The sequence below is a fragment of the Platalea leucorodia genome (assembly GCF_965183815.1).
Source record: "Platalea leucorodia genome assembly, chromosome: 21".
Taxonomy (NCBI): Eukaryota; Metazoa; Chordata; class Aves; order Pelecaniformes; family Threskiornithidae; genus Platalea; species Platalea leucorodia.
Window position 1 is genome coordinate 4,264,353 of NC_138843.1, and position 13,830 is coordinate 4,278,182.

Here is a 13,830-nt window from a genome sequence, read left to right on the forward strand (position 1 = left end):
GGGAAAGTAGAGGGGAAAATTAGATTTCTCCCTATGAAAGGTATAGGTGTTTTGACAAAATAGAAAACCAAGTCATAAAGTGTTGTAAAATTTCTTTCAATGACTATATTGAGGTTTCCCCATAGAAAGTCAGTGTTGTCAAATAAACAGAACTAAAAACTGAACCCACCCCAAATGTAACCAGGTGTAATTTATAATCAAAAAATGTTGGTTTGTTTAGGTTTTTTTGTTTTTCTTCTTCTACTTGAAAGACGACTGCATTTGAGCTAAAATTAACGTTTCCCACAAACAGCCCATTCTCAGAGAATATGCTGTTTATGTAAAACTATTTACAGAGAAATAATATCTAATATGCATATATATTTGTGTATATATTTATATCTATATTTACAATGAAATTATATCTATATATAGATACAGATCTATACCCCCTAAGGACAGCAGGCTGAGATTTCCCTGGAGAGGAGAATAAAGCGATGACATCAAAGATCGCGAGCGTGTGCCAGGTGACCTAACTAGTCACGAGGCTGCACGGATCTAGCCTTGCCCTTCAGCTCACCGTATATACAGCAGGTTTTGCAGGTACTTACGCTGCCCACAGTATGTTCCAGTATAGCCTTTCTGGCAGAGGCAGGACTCCTCGTTGCAGCTCCCACCATTCATGCATCTCACATTGCAGGTTTGGACTGTGGAGAAGAGCAGGGAAATATTACACAAGGATGCAACAAATCGTCTGTGACAGGAGGTGAACACTTTCCTGTTCAAAACTTTCTTGTCTCAGTGCAGAATCTAAGGGTGATGTTAAGTGTCCAGTTCCTTCAAGTTAAATGGAGAGACCCCTGACTTGCATGGTAGGATTTGAGCCCGTGGTGTGGTAAAGGCTTGCACTTTTACTGAGGTATAATTACCCCAGAGCTGCTTACAAAACTAAATACCATAGTCTGTTCCCTAGACATAAGACATTTTTATTATTCCTGTACCTGGTAGCATTGAACTGTTCAGACAGGGGAAAGCCACGAACACGATGGGCAGTGTGAAACTAGGAGCAATTTAGGGGACGTGATCCTTCAGCTCACACAGGGCAAGGTATCATTGTTCTCTTATGGCAAACAGTTTTCAGAGTAAGATAAATAGACCTCATTCCACAGAAACCAAAGACACTCATCATTTTACCTCGTTAAGGAACCTACCCCAATTAAACATTTGCAGCTTTGTCCTTTCTACAGGACGTCCTGCCAAGACTGCGAGCAAGGGCATATTTCCTGATATCTCCCTTTCTTTGACAACTCTGTCATTCTAAACAATTCTTTCTTTTAGGACACTACACTTTTCAAATATTTTCATACCCTTTTTATTATTCTTTTAGATTATTGCTCCATTTTAAAAACACGCTTTTCACATTCTGGGCTGTCTAATCTTTAAAATGCCTTCGTATTAAAAGACGTATGAGATGTTTGGGGGGACAGCATTTCTTTGGTGGAGGAAAACCATCAACTTTTAAGATATTTCTCTTCCTTTTACAAATACTGTGGTGCCTTACTGGTGAGATTCATTTAATACAAGAGGGTTTTTTAAAGAAATCTGAAAAGAAAAGCACATATCTGTTCTTTTTTCTATGTTAGAGTCCAACTTTCACACTAGATTATGACACGGTGAATGTGACTAATGCACTGTAGGAAAACAATAGCAATAAATAAGAGTCGGGAAGTTTTATCCTGATGTAGACACAAAGCCAGTGTTGGCTTTAACTGTTTCATCACTATTCAATGTTTAAGGAATGTGGTATTAAAGTAGAAGAGCCCCAAAGGGGAGGTTTACTGCTAAACATTGAGTTACAAATACAGGTCAAACAGCTTTCATTCTTCACTGAAGCGCCTGGAACAATGCATTCTTCCTTTGTAAGATGTGACAACTCAAATTGCAAGCGCCTGAGGTTATAGCAAGTTATGTGAAAACTGTTTTTCAGCATGTACACCACAGTTCATGTCTGCCAGGGATAGGAGGGGCTGTGACTTGGCAGCTTGAAGAAGGTGGGGCTGGAGAGTGCATATGTGAGTGGATGCTCAGCTGTGGCTTGTGTCTTCTCTGTGCAAGCAAGATCAGTTCCAAGCAGGGAAGAGTTGGGGCCAGGGCAAGTGAAATGTCTGTCCAAAAGGTAGTAGGACTCCGAAGTGTCCAATAGGGATAATTATACGGTTGACGCCTTGTTCATAGGAAGCCTGAAAGGAAGGAGGAGTGGAATGGGAAGCCTCAGAGCTTTGCATTCAAAATGCTCGGCACATGTGCTGTACATTTAATCCATGCATCGCTGGTGTGGTTTGAATTAGTCATGATGTCTACTATTCTTCCTATTGCTCTATGGCCAGAGATCAGGCCAAATTTAGATGAAAGCTTAATCAGTAAGGAAACTAAGCTTGAGGCTTCAAAGCATTGCCCAGATTGTCAGACATGAGACCAGTCTCTCTGGGAAAAGGCACTGTTTCCAGCACATGCTTACCCTACACCCCTCACTACAATTAATCAGCCCTGGGAAAGCAATTACACACAGCAAATCTGGGAGGGCTGCCCAAAGACAGAGGTAGCTAGGAAGTGTCTGTCTGTCAGAGCTGTCCATCTGTCAGAGCTCTTCCCTATACAGCATCCTGAGCCTCGCGTTCAATGCATTCAGCAAGGGGTAAGGTTTAGTGAAGCTGAGAAATTTTAGGAGTTTGGTCTGGACATAAGAAGAGCCCTGATGTTCATCCAGGTACTTTCCAACTAATTGGGAAAGACTATTCCTGGACCTGCACAGAGCAGGTCCCATTTCTTACTTCTGCCACGATCGCAAAAGCCCTGAGGTCCCATCACCACCTGACTGATCTCCAAGGCTGGCACTGTTAGAACCCCCTGCAGATTTGGAGTGCAGAAGAAAATCTTTCAACCAAGAATTTAAAGGCCTGTTACGCTTTGTCAGGATTTTCCAGGGTAGCAGAGACCAAAGTTCTAGGAAAAGGAGAATGACAGCTCGCCCTAGTTAACTTTTCCCGTGATTGGATTGGATTAGTTCTACAATTTATTTTAAAGGATCAGTGGCTGCAGCTGCTCTGCCAGCCATCAGTAGTGGAGTTTGCAGGCAGGTTTTCTGTCTGCTTACTGACTACTACTATCTAAACAGTCACTTGCAAATTACTCCTAAAATATCTTTACTCCCCAAAGTAGGAAACCAAGCTTTTTGTTATGACAGAGAGAGGCAGAGCAGCTTTTATTGCCTCTGGAATGCACAATTTGTCTGCTTTACCTCCCTGAAGCATTCATGATAAATGCAGATCCAAACATCCCCACAATGAATGCCAGATTTGATGAAGCCCCTGCAGAGGAACCCACCCCCCTCGAGTGCATGCCGAAATCCACCCCAGGCTCAGGGGAATGCCAGGTCTGTGCCCAAATGTATATACTGCTTACAGCATTCCTTGCATTCCTCCGTGATTGCTAACATATGGACCCTCACTCCAGAAACTTTCATGTCTCCAGGACCTTCCTCTCAGCAAAGCGCGGGGAAGGTCTGTGGAGCAGCGCACACATAGGCTCTGGTGCTGAGCCCTTGCTGGGGACATCTGCAGGGCCGTAGGACAACGTGGCACTTTGGAATCAGATTCTGGGAATTGCCTTCTTTGAGTCACACCCTGAATGTGGTTTTGAGGTTTGGGGGGGCTAGTTCGCTGGCCTTCAATCAGATGCCTGCAAGTCACTTTATTAACAATAGCTTGCCTACAGATGGGCAATAATGGAAAATAAATTTCTGGGTTGTCTCTAGCAATGGCCATCTAAGACCTAAAAAGACTCCATAAAATCCCATTAATTTCTGCATTTCACATAAGCCACTAGCAAAATCAGCCTTCTCAAAACAACACCGTGCCACAGCTCTGTTTCTTTGATGCAGGATTTTTTCTTGGCTGGTGTGTTTGTGTAGTGTCATCATGTAGGGGTGGACTGCTTATACAGTCAGGTGCAAATCGTCACCCAGTATCATCGCCCACATTTCGAGATCTGGAGTGCAGGCCAGCCCCCATTCACACACTGTTCTCACTTTAGAAACAACTGAAGCCCTTTTGGGCAGACTTGTTGGCCTGTGCGTAGCCTGCACTGACCCAGGTGGGTCTCTGTGCTGGCTTACAGGGGCGTGGGTGGAAGGGCTTGCTGGACATCTCCATCCAGCCTCCCCACAGATCAAGTTGGCTATGACTTTGTCTAGCTAAGTCTTCAAACGCCCCAGGGAGGGCAATCCCCCACAGCTCTGGTTACCCGTCCCAGCGCTGCACCACCCTCCAGTGTAAGAAAATTTTCTTCATGCCTAAGGATCCCAAGCTTGAACATCCCAAGCGGCAACTTGTGGCCACCAACCTCTGGTACATGACTATTGACTCGTATCCAGCCTGGAGTCCACCATAACTCCCAGGTTCTTTCCAGCAATACAACCCCGTGGAAAAGGGGGCACAGAGGAGCAGTAACTCCCTTCCAGAAAGCACACAAGACCATTTGCTCTCAGGATTTAGACTCAAGCAAGAGGACTGTTTTCTGTGCAGAGCCATGTGCTGCAGGGTAAAGGAGCGGTTGCAAGCAGGCTCTGGTCTTGAATACCTCCTGCAGGGATTACCAGAGGGATATGGGAATCGCTTTCTGGATATGTGACTGTCACACTGCTGAGTCCTCCACAGTCTGTTTTTCAGAAACCTCAGCCACCCAGTCCTCTTCCCAGAGCTTTCCAGATTTTTGTCCTGAAGGTCTGAGATGGGAGAACAAAGCAGAAAAAGTGGCAACGCAGTTTCTGCATTCCCAGCTCTGCCAGTGTGCAACTTCATCATGTCACTGCAGTTTGCTAAAAAAGCTGGGCAATTCTCCCCGACATCCAAATCACAGTCTAAGAAAAACTTAATTTTTCCATTGGAAAAAAAAATATTTGGTTAACAAAAGCAATGACAGATTTAATTCCACTTCAAAGAACAGCCAGAGGTGGATGGACTCTTTGGCAGCAGCGTCGCTATTTGCTGCTGTGAGATGTGGTTTCTGAGCTGCATCCTGTAGGATTTCTCATACCAAAGCAGCAGAAATTGCAAGCAGGTTGCCAGTTTTCTCCAGGTATCAGGGGCAGGGAGGACCCTTAGTAAAAGCACCACAAGAAATGAAAGATTTCACGACTACTGCCCAATTCAGATTAGAACCTGGCTGCCAAAACACAAAATATTTCAGAGATTTCCTTTCATTGTGACTGGGAAATTTTTAAGAGAGAACTACTCCGGAGGGAGGAGAATCACCAGCACTGCTCTCTTACCTCCAGCTGAGCCACAGTTGGGAGAAAGTTGTCCATTGGAGCACGTACACATGTTTGGCCGTGAACAAAATCCATCACCACAAGAATTCCTGCAAATTGCTGGAGGAAGAGAAGAACACAGTGATTAGCACAATGTGCTAGCCTGTGAACTTGCTCGCAGATGTGTTTTTGGCTGCTGAAAGGGTGCGAATTCATCTCTTTTAAGAATCATAACCTGGGGAGGAACCTGGGGCACCTTTGGAGGACCCTGGCATGGGCGGTGCAACAGTGGGAAGGACCCACTTGTTCACAGGGGGTTCCTGGAGACATCTTCCTTTTATCAGACTGTGCCTGGTCCTGCTATCGCATTGCATTTTCAGCAGCAGAGGATGGGGAAGGCACATTTCACTACTTTTGCCTGCTACAAATGTTTCTCAGCAGAGACGAGTGATGTTCACACTGAGCCAGGTTGTTCTTTTCCTTAAAATTTTTCTGTTTCCATGAAGCATTTTGCAGTCCGTGGTCTGGCACTGAGGAAACTGGCTGTTACTGAGATGCATCTCCTGTTGACTGAGGGGCTGAGCCTGAGTCAGCCAGAGATGCACATCAGCAGGATGCCTTCATATCAGTCCCCATCCTTTCTTGCCTGGGACCCCTGCTAATCTCTTCCCCTTCCTGTGCCATGGGAGCTAAGAGCATAGCTGGCAGTATTGTTCCACCTGTGTAAGCACAGATTTTATTAGAACCCCATGAAAGTATCTCATCTCTGTGTGTTTTATAAATACAATTACAACACACGGTCCCCTGAGGACCTCCAGCCCAGATGGCATGTTTTACAGTTATGAGAAAAGTCAGCAGACAACCCTGAATGTCGCTAACCCTGCATGCCACTGAGCAGCTATTTGGCTGGGAGTTCCTTAACCCTTCGCTGCAGCCAGCATTAAACTCAAGCCTTGCATCCTTGGTGGGGCATCCACTGTCCATGGGATGGCGAGAGGGATTTTGTGAGTTTGCCTGTCTCTTCTCGTGGGGAAAGGAGAAGGCACAGAACTCCAGGTCTTACCATCACCTGGGGTGAAGTCAGATGCATTTCACTCTTGAGTCATCATGCCTCTTTATTGCCCTTCCCAGTGAGTAAAATGCCATGCTCTGGCACCGGTTCCTCATTGTGTGCAAGGACACATCAGCTGGCCCCATCACTCATAATACAACAGACACCATTTCCTTTGAGAGGAAAATAGTTGCAGCTCTGGGCTCAGTTTTGCACATTTGAAGTCCCAGACAACTGTACATTAGGAAACACGAGGTGTTTCTCTCTAAGATGGCTGAGTTTTAGACTCTGAAGGTGGAATTACTTCTGAAATATGTGACCTGTATTATGTGGGAGATCCTGCCAGAGGAGCCTACTGTTTTCCCCAACTTGAAACCTCCCACTGTCAATTATTTTTAGGAAGTTTTGGAAAAGGGCATTCACATACAATTCCAAGTGTGCTCTAGTGCAGAAGATTTATTCAGAAAGCTAAAATACCAGCAGATACAAGCATTCCATAGCGCTGTCTATTTTGTATGTCCAGGTTATGGTTAATATCTCCAGGACACCATGGATTTACTGTGTTTCAGTATGAAGCATGAGCAAATGCAGGTACAATTACCCTTACTGTCTCCAATGAGAACCTCATTTATCTACTCCTGAGCTGACTTTCACTTCCCACGGGAGCGTCCTCCAAAGGGCAGGCTCCTTCATCTCCCTATAGTTCATGCCTTTAACCTACAGCAATGCAAAACATCAGCTCCTTAATGGATTTTATAGGTGTATATCAGCACTTGAGAGTACAATAATGCTCTACTCCAAACAGGAAAGCTACCTGCCAAAACAGAGGTGTGATTTATCTAAATCAGCATCCTGCTTTGGATGGCCACTCAAAGAAAGATGCAAATTCCTGCCTGTAGACACTGTCTCATGACATCATGTTTGCAATGTCAGCATCTAGCTCGTCTTCCAGCAACTAAATTATTTCATCTAAACAAGCAGCCCTAAAATAACTTTCTCAGGAGTCACCCATAGCTTTCCTTTGAGGCTAATCTTCTGAAGCAGGCACACAAACTGTCGAGCAACAAGGAACACAGTGGCAATTTGGCAGAAGATAAAAGGCCATGCACTAAATGGGACCAGTTGCAACCACCCTGCTTTAATCAAGACTAGCAGAGATGAGAACTCCCAGCAATCGTTGCTCCTGTCCCAGTGGATTATGAAATGTTCTGTCATCTGCTGAAGTGTGAGATATGCATTCCTCCCCACACGGCAGTTAGTTCCCCAGTGCCCTTAACAGGAAAATGGATACTCACGGACAATGCACTGGTTCCCTCCGGGCAGCGTTTTCCAGCCGGGGCAGCAGTAGGAGTGGAACCTCGAGCCACAGACATTGGGTCTGAAAATTAAAAACAATTTTTTCCCTCTGTTTCTGTGCAGTGCCATTGGATAAATTCAGCATGTATCAGCACCGTAGGAGAGCAGCCGAATAACCTCTTGTGTGACAGTTCTCTGCCAAACTCCATTCCCTCACTGTGAGTTTGAGCAAGCCATGTTTAATTCCCACCAAAAGGAGCCACCATACGTTGTTTTAATAACGGGCTTCTGACCTCCCTGTGCAGAACACTTTGGGGCTCTGATCTTCCAGTGACCCTCTTAGGACCACACGGAGGAGTGAGGAACTGAGGCACAGCCAGGTCTACCCTGACATGAAGCCAGGGCATGGGGCCATACCACAAGGTTAGACACAGCCAGCTGGAGACCTGCATTTCCATGGGAGGAGAGAGAGACCTCGATACCAGACAACCCTAGAGACCACAGGCAAGTGAATGTCTTGATAACCTGAACAGGAGGAGCACAACTGTCCCTTGTGAACGTAGCTTAGCAGCGCTGTTTATGCATAAGGTGGACAAAGTTCTGCTCTTTCTTTCTGACTCTGCAATTAAATTCCTGCACACTCCGACTTGTCCCTCAGACAGGCTACCCATGGTTTTCTTTGTCTTCATTTGTTCGTTGGATGGCTTAATCAATATCACATAACAAAGACAACAGGAAACCCAGCCTGAACATATACCTCAGCATGGCATTTACACCATGTTGTGCCATGCTACGCATCCACACAGGAACAGACTTTCCAAGAAAAATTCCTCCCCCAAACCCATGAAAACCACAAACCTATGTAACGTTCATACTCTTGTGACAGTGTCAAGTGTGGAGTCACAAGAACGCAGCCCCTTGCAGAGATGCTGGGGCTCTAACACAGGATCAGACAGATGGGGGAAGGCAGTAGAGAAGTGTAGACGGAGAGTTTAGACCTTGCCTGGACCCTGGCCAGCAACCCTCCAGCCTCTTGGAGGTTTGCTGAGGGATCACATCTTTTAGAAGAGCATGAGAATTTGAACTAAAATCACCAGCGAAAGAGCATACACTTCGGAGGTTTTCTAGTGAGTAATAATCCCCACTGTCAAAACTATGCTTTATTTTGGGGTCTGAGTCTAGCTAGCTTCTACTTTCAGCCATTGGATCTTGTTTTATCTTTGCTTGCTGGACTGAAGAACCATTTGTTAACAGTCTTTTCACCCAGTAGACCATGTAGGTTGTTACATCACCCTTTAATTTTCTCTTTGATAAGAGAAGGAAAATATCAGATTAGTTTGTCAGGATCTACTGTACAAAATTTCTATATCCTCATTCTAATTTTTACTAATTAAGTTTCACATCAACCACTTCAGCGGATTGCCTGGGGCTGGTGACAGCAGCTATCATCATCATTGCACAGACAGTTATGTGAATGAATCAGATTTGGCATTTTCTGCTATGCAGTTTGGGATGTTTCTGAAACACAGGAGGTTCCACCTGAACATCAGGAAACGCTTTTTCACTGTGCAGGTGACTGAGCACTGGAACAACAGGTTGCCCAGAGAGGCTGTGGAGTCTCCGTCCTTGGAGATAGTCAAAAGCTGTGTGGACATGGACCTGGGTAACCAGCTCTAGGTGGCCCTGCTTGAGCCAGCGGGGTTGGAGCAGATGACCTCCAGAGGTCCCTTCCAACCTCAACCGTCCTGTGATTCTGTAATTTTATGTTCACCGTAATTCATTTCAACGTGAAACACACCTCCACAACTGTCAGCCTGTCACAGCTACCTGTAGAAATCTCTCTAGCTATATGGTGCATGGGAGCAAATACATGGATTTGGCAAACTGGAGCAACAGCAATATCTGATTTTTAAAAACTCCAAAAAGCATTGGTTGATTTGTTTGGGTTTTTTTTTTTTCATTCTGAAAATGTGTTGATTAATCCCTGATCTTCAGCTAGATCAGCAAATTAATTTCATTTTCCAGGGAACAGTACCTTTTTATTTCTCTGTTATTCTGCCACCAGAAAGGAACACGCATAAGGCCGGTACTGTCTCAGCTTCCCTTCATTCCTTTAAAACAGCATCCCAACCATTGCCCGTGGCCGTGTAGAAACTGCTTTAACCACGGAGGTTTCTGCTTCCCTCCCATGTCATGAAGTGCTCACTGCAGAACCTGTCCTGCTTGGCCTTCCTCAAAACCTGAGGTCTCTGTTACAATAGGTGTGCCATTAGTCTGTTTTCCTGAACTTGCCTTTCTTTCTGCCTGGAAATTTTACCTGAGCAGTGGGGATTTTTTGAAGATTTTCTTCCTCTGGTTGCTGTTCTCAAGCTCCTGCAGCAAGCCAGGAGTGGGATGGCGAAGGGTGCTGGGATGGCTGTGCACCCTGGGCACGACAGCCAGTCTCGGCGGCACTCTGTAAGGCCCATCTACCAGATTCAAGTCTGGATTTTGGCAAGAACTTGCAGTGCTTTAGGGCAGCAGATTCCTTTTCTGTCTGGGAGAGACTAGTGGATCCCAGAACACCCTGAATCAGTTACTCAGGCGTACATGAGTCTTCCACCTTCAGCGTGATTGCAGTAGGTGCACAGGAGATACACAGGAGACGTGAGAAAGGTGAAGCATACATACAACACGTGCAGAAAACACAGCAAACATGAAGCAGACACACAGCGGATACGCAGCAGATACACAGAGGATGCAGAGCAGATGTAACAAAAACACAGCGTATGTACAGCAGTGACACTGAAGACGTGCAGAGCACATCCAGCAAACGCACCGCAGAGGCACAGCAGACACAAAACAGGGGCACAGCAGAAGTGCAGCACGTGTGCAGACACACACAGCAGATGTGCAGCAGACATGCAGCAGGCACGCAGCAGATGTGCAGCAGACATGCTGCAGGTGTACCTTTCCAAAGTGGAAGAAGTAGAATGCTTTCCCATGGAAAAAGGAACCGGGCAGTGTTTGCATTAATGACAAAAACACTGAGCTGGACTGAGAGCAAACTCTAAGGAACCTTCTACTGAGCAATGGTGTTCCCACGTAAAGGCAATCTTAGCTTCTACTCTTCGCGGTGACTAGGAGATCCCTGCATGGCACAGACCATGTTGAACAACTTTCTGTGCAATGAAGGGTGCTGCTCTGCTTCCCAGCTCTCATTTTCCCAGAGCACACAACGACCTGTGTAGAAGCTGTGGCAACTGTTTTTCTGTATGTGCTGCATTTGCCCAGTGCTATGTGAAGCCTCCTTCACCAGCCCAGCAAACACAGAGTCAAGGGCTCTGCTAAAATAATTTGGTGCTATGGTTGGAGGTGGAGAGTAAATCTGTATTTTGACTTCAAAAGCGCCTACATTTTCCAAAAGCCTGGGCATCTGTTGCTTCTTCTGTGCTCAGAAGTTAAAAGGAGACCTTGAATAGAATCAGAGAATCATTTAGGTTGGAAAAGACCTTTAAGATCATCAAGTCCAGCCATTAACCATGTCCCCAAGCACCACATCTCCCTGGCTTTTAAATCCCCCCAGGGATGGGGACTCAGCCCCTGCCCTGGGCAGCCTGGGCCAGGGCCTGGCAGCCCTTTGGGGGAAGAAGTTTTTCCCAATACCCAACCCAACCCTGCCCTGGCGCAGCTTGAGGCCGTTCCCTCTCGTCCCATCGCTTGTTCCTGGGGAGCAGAGACCGACCCCCCCAGCTCCAGCCTCCTTTCAGGCCGTTGCAGAGAGCGATGAGGGCTCCCCTCAGCCTCCTCTTCTCCAGACTAAACACCCCCAGCTCCCCCAGCCCCTCCTCACCAGACTTGTGCTCCAGACCCTTCACCAACTTCGTTGCCCTTCTCTGGCCACGCTCCAGCACCTCCATGTCCTTCTTGTAGTGAGGGGCCCAACACTGAACACAGCACTCGAGGTGCGGCCTCACCAGTGTCGAAATGCAGAGCTGTTTCTGCTGGTATGGATTAAGGTACCCTGCAGATGGGGGAACATCTTGGGTTGCAGTTCCTGGTTGCATTAGGTTGGATGAAACACAAAGCTAGTGGTACTGCCACTGATATTCAAGTGTAAATCTCCAGTTAGAAGTAGACATATGCCTGTGGTTGGCATAAGATAAGATCACTCTGAGCAGATGGAGGTCCTGTAAAGCCTAAGTTTCAGCCCTCAGGTTCCCAGCATGCAGGATGGATGATCTTTTTTTGATATAGGACTCTCCATGCAATGTGTAGGCAGCCCAGACAACTCATAGCCAGGCACCAAATACTGCAATTTGACTTCTACCTGAATCTGTTTGCTGGTTCCCCCCTTCTCAACACATGGATGTGAACAGCTATGCAAGGAAGGTAGCCATTAACCTTAGTACACTAATGATCTTCACACCCTGGCCTCAGGCTACTTCAGCCTTGTTGAAGATTAAAGCATATTGTGTAGGCATTTTATCAGGCAAAAGACTAAGAGGTTTTTTGTGTCAAAATCAGTGAAGGAAGAGGTATCTGGCATCAGTCCCATAGACTAAGACAGAAGAAAGTGGAAGCTGAAGGAAATTGATAATGAAGTGGGTATTTTTAACTATGGTGGCAAGTACCACCTCTTTCTAGAAGGCAGTCAGCCGAGGATTTCACTGAGCTCTGTGCGGGGATCCTGGGAGAGGTCCTGGGCACACATTAAGCTAAACTACAAGATCACAATTGTTCCTCCAAAACTGAACCTTTATAAGCATATGCTAAAAATTAGCAGAGTTTCAAAACAAAACATGGGGAGAATCCATTTTGAATGGGTTGAAATTAATGGTGTCACAGAAATGACCTAGAGGGAGAATGAAATTAGATTCCAAAGCAATAACTCAATAAGGAGAATGCTGTTTTGTAAGAAAAAAATAACATCTTTAGCAAAGTTGTGACAAAATTGCTTTTTAAAATTAATACCAGTTATCTCGATCCTGGGAAATACAAGCTGGAAACCCATGTTCTCATCAGGAAGATGGTGTGGATAAAAGGTATGTCATTTAGTTTTTAAACAGAAAACTGCAACCATAGTTTGTGGCGAAGAGCTCCTACGAATGGGATGGCCAAGGTTAGAGGAAAAATCTTTTAAGCTCAATAAACTTGCCCACAACATTTTGATTGCTACTGATAATCAAAATCACAGACATTTCAGAACTATTAAGAAAATTCATAACAATCAGTCCTAAATTAAAAATCAAGAGGGTTTTTTTTTTACCCTACTCACTCTCAGCTTTGCCTCCTTGCTAGCCAGCAGTAGCAAGGGGGTCTTATCCAGACATGACGCAGCCCTGGAGAGACACGGTTGTACTGCTGAGATGGGGCTAACGCCCACGTGACTTTTCCTTTGGGTGTTAGAGCCACGGAGATAAGGGCTGACACGTTTGTGCCAGCCCTTTCTAGCAATGCTTTCTGGCAAAGGACCGCACTGCCGGTCCACCCCCATGGTTCAGCTGATGCAAAAATAGACCTGCCAATACGAGGCAGCTCTTCCCTTATCACCTTCTGTGCAGCCTAGGAAAAGGCTGAAAGAGCTCAGCTGTTAGAGAACTATTTTAATGAAAGTGAATGCGGCCAAAAGAGCGATGCTAAGAAAGGACAGTGGGAAAAGCAATGCTGGCCATAGCGTCTTCTTTGTCCACTTTAAATAAACAATAGAATTATAGAGATAAGCCGGGAAAAAGTAAGCATGAATTTCAATTGATGGCATCAAATGCTGCTTGCTGGCAGTGGCTCCATCTGAGAATTGGGAGATGCCAAGAAAAAACCACTGAAGCAGAGCAGAGCTGTGGCCATGTGATGTGAAAATGCACGGCTGTTAGCAAGAGAAGCCTTTCTCCCAAATCCACAACGGAGTCGGAGGCATGAGCAAGGACTGGGAGACAGTCCATACCACAAGACTGCCCACAGGCTTGGGGTGCCAGCCCGCCTGTGGGGACAGAACACAAGTGGCATCTGGCTGTTGCCGCAGCAGCCTGTTCCTGTGAGAAGCCTGGGAAAGACAGCCTAGAGCACTGAGTTGTTGCCTATTAGCTGAGCAAGCAGCTGAAAAGGACTCGGTCCTGCCAGTTATTGTCAGATGCCTAGGGTGACCCCAGCAGAATCGTACTCATTGTTAAAGGTAGGAGAGGGCAGACAGCACAGCGTGTGAAGTCCAGGCTGAGAA

General features: G+C 45.9%; 1 protein-coding gene across 1 annotated transcript in view; it reads right to left on the reverse strand.

Annotated features, from left to right (window-relative positions):
• Positions 1-13,830, reverse strand: part of FBN3 (fibrillin 3) — a gene marked incomplete at both ends in the record, with an annotated part of 107,213 nt that overhangs the window by 81,912 nt on the left and 11,471 nt on the right. The window contains 3 exons of the mRNA XM_082331014.1: positions 591-686; positions 5,309-5,407; positions 7,634-7,716. Coding sequence (XP_082187140.1) covers positions 591-686; positions 5,309-5,407; positions 7,634-7,716 — 278 coding nt within the window. The remainder of the gene's footprint in view (positions 1-590; positions 687-5,308; positions 5,408-7,633; positions 7,717-13,830) is intronic.